This window comes from Condylura cristata, unplaced genomic scaffold (genome assembly GCF_000260355.1).
Source record: "Condylura cristata isolate star-nosed mole 26May11 unplaced genomic scaffold, ConCri1.0 scaffold00025, whole genome shotgun sequence".
Taxonomy (NCBI): Eukaryota; Metazoa; Chordata; class Mammalia; order Eulipotyphla; family Talpidae; genus Condylura; species Condylura cristata.
The window spans coordinates 31494277-31494825 of NW_004567126.1; the positions used below are offsets into that span (position 1 = coordinate 31494277).

The 549-nt window shown below is 74.7% G+C and overlaps 1 protein-coding gene across 1 annotated transcript in view; it reads left to right on the forward strand.

The window, feature by feature from the left end:
* The window catches only part of FBN3 (fibrillin 3), a 44197-nt gene that overhangs the window by 34592 nt on the left and 9056 nt on the right, over positions 1–549 (forward strand). The window contains 3 exon segments of the mRNA XM_012729450.1: positions 2–41; positions 43–68; positions 219–344. Of these exon segments, the coding sequence (XP_012584904.1) occupies positions 2–41; positions 43–68; positions 219–344 (192 nt within the window).

A 549-nucleotide genomic window follows, 5' to 3' on the forward strand; every position in this document is an offset into this window, starting at 1 on the left:
GTGGGCACCTTCGCCTGCATCTGCCCCCCGGGCCTGAGGCCCCCCCGGCTCCGGGGAGGGCTGCGTAGGTACGGGGGGCTTTGGGGAGTCCCCACAGAGGGAGCGGTCAAAGCAGGGGGTGTGAGCAGACCTCGGCGCTGGAGGGGAGACTCGACTCTCCGGCCGGGGGAGGCCGGCCTGGGACCCCTGCGTCCGCCCAGCCTGTCCTACCCCCTCAGATGACGACGAGTGCCTGGCCCAGCCCGGCCTCTGCGCCAGCGGCCGCTGCGTCAACACGGTGGGCAGCTTCTGGTGCAGCTGTGACGAGGGCTTCCGGCCCAGCCCCGCCCTCACCGAGTGCCTCGGTGAGTGTGGCCGGGCCAGGCGCGGGGGTCCAGACACCTCGTGCCGCCGGGGCGCTCCCTGAGGCGGGATGGGCCTGGAGCACTGGGGGTGACGGCCGATTCGGACACACGGGTCGGGGAGCCCCACTGCTCAGCCCACGCCCCGGCCCTCCGCCTGACACAGCCAGGCCCAGCCTGGCCCTCCCGTCACCGCCCGCCGGGGCTG